Here is a 5,332-nt window from a genome sequence, read left to right on the forward strand (position 1 = left end):
TAAAATAATCAAACTTTTTTAAAATTTCACGATTGACAAGATATCGCAAAAAATGACATGGGCTGCTTCAAACTACATCTGAGACCTCGGCATTTTTATGGGACCTGTAAACTCTCATGGGACCTGTGAACTCCTATGGGACCACTAAACACCCATGGGGCCCGTAAACTCAGATAGAGCCCGAACTTTTACCCCAAATTTCAGATTTCAATTTGTATTGTGTTAGTGACGTTTGTTCTTCAGTCAATTCAATAAATAATTTATTATATTTTACAACTTCATGACTGAAAAATACAGAATACTTCACGAACTAGTATACTGAGCTAGAAACAGATATGAACTGCTGAGGAAAACAAATAGGCCAGCTTCTATCCGGGACATTGTTCAGCTTCACTGTAATGGAGTATAATCCACCAAAAACAATTACCGAATTTCCTCTAATAGAAGCTTCTATTTGAGGAAATACGGTATTTCCTGTTTTTTATAGAGATACTAACCAAATTGGGACAATGTGGACATATAAAAAACAACGAAAAAAAAAACAAATAGTAGGGAATGGAAGAACCAGAATACATATAGTCGGGAACCTCGCCACAAAAAATTGAAAAAAAGCAAATCAAATCAATACAACAACAACAACAAAAAATGGCTAGAATGAATTAGGTTATTGGATAAGCAGATCTATCATATCATATGAAATAGGGATCAACAGAAACGAGGAAACAGGGATAGAAAAATTAATAAGAAATCTATAGATTTGTTGAAAAAAAAAATTAATTCGGAAAGATTGAAAAAATAGTTTATCAACCTCATCAAGGAAGATAATTGGGGCAGTTATCTCGGCAGCTGAAAAAATACTCATATTGTGCTTAATTTGATTTTTTGCTTCTCTTACCCGCATTTTATTCCTCTTTTGTCAGTCATTTGTCCATCGGAGTAGTATCTGACGGTGATTGCCTCCCCGACCGCAATATCTCGAAGAGCAAAGACCGCAATCTTAGGAATCAGTGGATCTGATTCGAAGCAACGAGAGTGCACTTCCACAAAAGTCGCATTTGGATCGCAAGAGTGGTTTAGGAACCTTCCGACGTTTCTGAAATATATGATTATCGAAAAAACAGAAGTTGATTGACAAAATGTTTTGCTATATTCTACTTCTTAATATGAATTTTTTTCAAGTGGCCTAAAATTCGATTCTGCAGCGTACTGGAAATGTATTGCAAAAAATTTTCTTTCTTGATTTTTTGAGATATTTTTCATTAGAAAAAAGGTCAATCATTATTCAGATCAACTCACCCAACTTTTGAAGCACAAATGACGATCCTTTCATCAATGACTGAGAATCCAGCTTCATAAGACGTGCCTCGTTTCGACTTCGCCGGTTTGTTGATGTAAAGTTCATGCACATCGGGCATCTCGTCCCTTTGGGTCTCGGTGAGCCGGAAGTCGATGTTCGTTTGGGATTGAGTATTCATTTTCTTGAATGGCGCCACGTTTTCTTTAGCTCTCCTTTCTTTCAATAAATACATTTCTCCGACATATTCCACGATATACTGCCCTTTTTTGATGGGCTCCGCAGCGTACCCACCATACCCAATGCTTCCATTGACGACGGCAATGGCGACGGCTTTCCCTTGCTGGACGACACGACGATGGCAAGTTTCCGGACTGCATTGGCATGTATTCGAGCATTCCACTAATATTCTTGCATCATCGAAGTCGTAGTTTTCCAATTGCAGAAGCCCTTCCGAATTGTATTGCAGAAGGCGGACACGTCCACCAACAGTAGCTCCATAGGCCAACAAAGCCTGGAATAAAAATTTGTAATACGACCAAAATGTTTGTATTTTTAAAAAATCTCAATGTTGTTAAATAAACTTACCAGGAAACCTCAACACCTCACAAACCCAGATTTTGATGAAAATTTCAGGATATGTTCAAAATTGCCTATCTAGACATCTCTGAGATTTTTTTAATCCGCCCGTTAGTTTCAGCCGTGTTTTATCAGTTTCAGTACCTAAAATTGTCGTTTCAGTGCAAAAGCAACGTTTTCAAAAACGATTTTCTCCACTCCTAGGAGGTTTCAGAGCTTGAATCTTTTTGTGTTATACTTAAAATTTAATGAAATTTGATATTTTAAACATTTACTCAAAAAAAAGATTATTTTTTGTTTTTTCACAATTTTCCAGATTTCTTCGAAAATTGAAAAAATTATTTTTTTGAGAAAACGTGTGAAAAATCAAGTTTCATTAAATTTTAAGCAGGACACAAAAGTATTCATGTTTTGAAATGTTCTAGAAGTTGAGAAAATCGTCTTTGAAAACGCTGCTTTTGCACTGAAACGGCAATTTTTGGTAATGAAACTGATATAACACGGCTGAAACTAACGGGCGGATTCAAAAAAATGTAAGAGATGTCTAGATAGGCGATTTTGAACATATCCTGAAATTTTCATTAAAATCTTGGTTTATGAGGTGTTGAGGTTTCCTGGTAAGTTTATTTAACAGCATTGAATGTGAGATTTTTTGTTGGAATATTTTCTGGTTCTGTGAGAGATATCAAAAATATGTTGTCAGATTTTTGTTATATCTTACAAAAATTGAGATAACTGTGCTTAAAATTCACGTTGGGTTGCGTTCTTATGTTTTTAGAATGGGGAGGGGGGGGGGGGGAGTTCGGTTCAAATTGTTAATTATATTAATCGCTTAATGATATCAATCTAGTGCAAAAACGTAAATGGAAGTCTAATTGAAACTGGGAGAGAAAGATGAAAGAATTGTAGGTTCGAAAATTGTGCGGCCATGAAAACGAGCCTCCCATTTCACCGTCTCAAAGTATAAGACGCGCCACCTCTTTCAGGGTGTTTCCCGTTTTTGGAATTTTCGGCATTTCATGATAACTCATATGAAAGGAATGGGATAGGCTAAAAACAAAGGGGGCTAACCAAAAAGAACCGAAAGTTTCAGCCGGTTTGTAAAAGCATTTTCCCTAACTGTTATTTTATTTTCCGTCATAAATTGCTTTTCAAATGTCATTAAGTACTTGTCAGGATTGAGCAGAAACCGAAAACTCACTCTCTGATTGCACTTGCAATGCTGTGGCCTGGAACAAGCCGTCCAGGAGCTGACTGGGCCGACAACTCCTCTCAATTCTGAGAAACTCTGATTTGCCAACCTTCCAAGGCATCGAATGTATGCGTCCTCGCGCACAACATTCACGTTCGTATACTGAAAAAGATGTTTGTTTTTTTTTAATTGTGAGTGTTTGGTTTACCGTGAAATTAGGAGGATTTTGCATATCTTTTGCCAAAGAGAAATAGAAGATTGGTCCTTTTCGGAGATCGGCATGCAGTTGACTATGGAAATATGAGAGGTCTTTGAACGTCCAGAAATAATGATTCAGTTCCATTCTCACACTCCAATCAAGGAACTTCTCTCTTGCCACGAACTCATCCAGCTCTCCAGTTCCATTTGCTGCATTGAATGCATCAAGAAACGCATCTCTTATTTTCGCGAGTCTCACAGCTTCCGATGCTGATTGTTGAACATCAACATGACTCAATTCGTAGAGAAAGTCCGAGGTCCATCCTTCCCAGAGGACATAGAAGGAACCAGGCATTGAGTTGTGCTGCAACTTTATGATTTAAAATTTTGGAATAATTCCATTCGTTACCATGAACACATCTTGCACAATATTTTCACTCTGATTTTGAGAATTTTCATCGGAGCCCGAGAACTTTTTCGATGGAAGTCCTGGAATGAGAAGTTCTTCTTTTTCCTGCTTCCAGGATCCGTTTTCTTGGGCACGTCGCGCTTCGTAACACCCAGACGCCAGACGAGCCTCATACTTTTCAACAACTTGAATCCGATCGTTCGACTTCAGTTTGAGCGTCGAAACTACTGCTTGGACCACAATCGCAGATGGAACTTTCTTTGGGTCGATTCTGAAAACATTCGAATTTTTTCAATGTATAACTCCAAATTTTCAGATCTATGTGATTTACAGTTCCAGACAATAAAATAGCATTTTCTTACTGTTCAGTAGACGACAGTTATTTTGAACTCCAAAAAAATTTGTCTTGAATTTTTCGATTTGTCTGAACAATTCAGAGCACATTTTGAAAAAAATTTGACTATTTCAGAGCAATGGAAAAGATCTGAAACACTTTTTTGAGACTTCAAAATTACCAACTTTTTCGCTGGGATTAGTTCGGGCCGGGTTTCCAATCAAGGTTTTCCTTCAACAGTCGCTACTCAAAAACATAACAGTAAAGCACTAATGTTGCTGGATGAAAGCAATTGTTTAGTTGTAAAAAAACCTACGAAGTTCCATCTGTTTTCCAAATATTCACGTTGTCTTTGAAATTCGTTTTGATATTTCTCAGTGAGGGAATGGTGTCGGAGAGGGACCATGTAACACCAGTTACCGGAGTGGTGACGTCATTCCGAGTGCGTTTCTGACTGGTGCTTGCTTGATTGGTTGAGCTGGAGGTTGCTTGAACTGGTGGCGTGTTTTGAAGTCTAAACATTACGATTTGTCGAGAAAAAATTAGGCATAGAAAATAAATTAACACTATTTCACGAATACTAATATTCAAAAAACTCATTTTCGAATTTTAGTTTCTTTTCTCGTTCGTTTTTTTTCTAAGTCCATCAAAACAAACAAAACGTACCCACGAGCTCTCAAGTTTGAATCTGATCCTTGACGAGAAGCAATATTTTGTTGATTGGGATGATTTGCAGACATAATTGCGTCAAACACGGGTGTTATGAATTACGAAATTTCTGAAAAAGTAAAAATCAGAGGTCACAGTTGTTCAAAACTAAAATGAAAAAAAAATGATTTGAAACTGTGTCAGATGATAAAAATAATAAGAAAAATTTTCCCAATGATAAAATTGATACATGATATTGCATGAATACACAATTCATCAGAGTATTCGACAATTTTATATTAAAGGGGCAGATTCAGAAACCTATACAAAATGAAACGAAAGTGGCGCTCATTACTCTGATAAAATCATAACTAGTGAGAAACGCGAGGGAAAAAATTTAACACTTTGCAGAGATTTCGGGGATAGCGCTGAAGAAGAATAGGCATGCGAATGGGAAAATTTGGGAGGTACTGTAGATTTAACATTTGCCATATCCCATTCCAGAATAAAAGCAATTGAATAAAATTTGTTCCCATGACATTTAGAAATAATTATGGGAGAAAAAAGATACAGAAAGGAGAACAAATGAATCATTTCCTAAAGTTCGAATTTTATGAGGGTCGAATACCTCAAAAGAAAACCGCTGAGAACATTTTCCTACCATTTTTAATGTAATTT

At 36.7% G+C, this 5,332-nt stretch overlaps 1 protein-coding gene across 1 annotated transcript; it reads right to left on the reverse strand.

Annotated features, from left to right (window-relative positions):
• Positions 1 to 812: 812 nt before the first annotated feature.
• CBG14449 lies at positions 813 to 4,746 on the reverse strand (the record flags this gene model as incomplete). Its single annotated transcript, XM_045239598.1, has 8 exons — positions 813 to 846; positions 896 to 1,093; positions 1,297 to 1,808; positions 3,075 to 3,227; positions 3,274 to 3,627; positions 3,673 to 3,943; positions 4,323 to 4,520; positions 4,673 to 4,746. The coding sequence occupies 8 exons, from the start codon at positions 4,744 to 4,746 to the stop codon at positions 813 to 815; spliced, it is 1,794 nt and encodes a 597-aa protein (XP_045095418.1).
• Between the last annotated feature and the right edge of the window lie 586 nt (positions 4,747 to 5,332).

This window comes from Caenorhabditis briggsae (genome assembly GCF_000004555.2).
Source record: "Caenorhabditis briggsae complete genome, chrX, whole genome shotgun sequence".
NCBI classification, from domain to species: Eukaryota; Metazoa; Nematoda; class Chromadorea; order Rhabditida; family Rhabditidae; genus Caenorhabditis; species Caenorhabditis briggsae.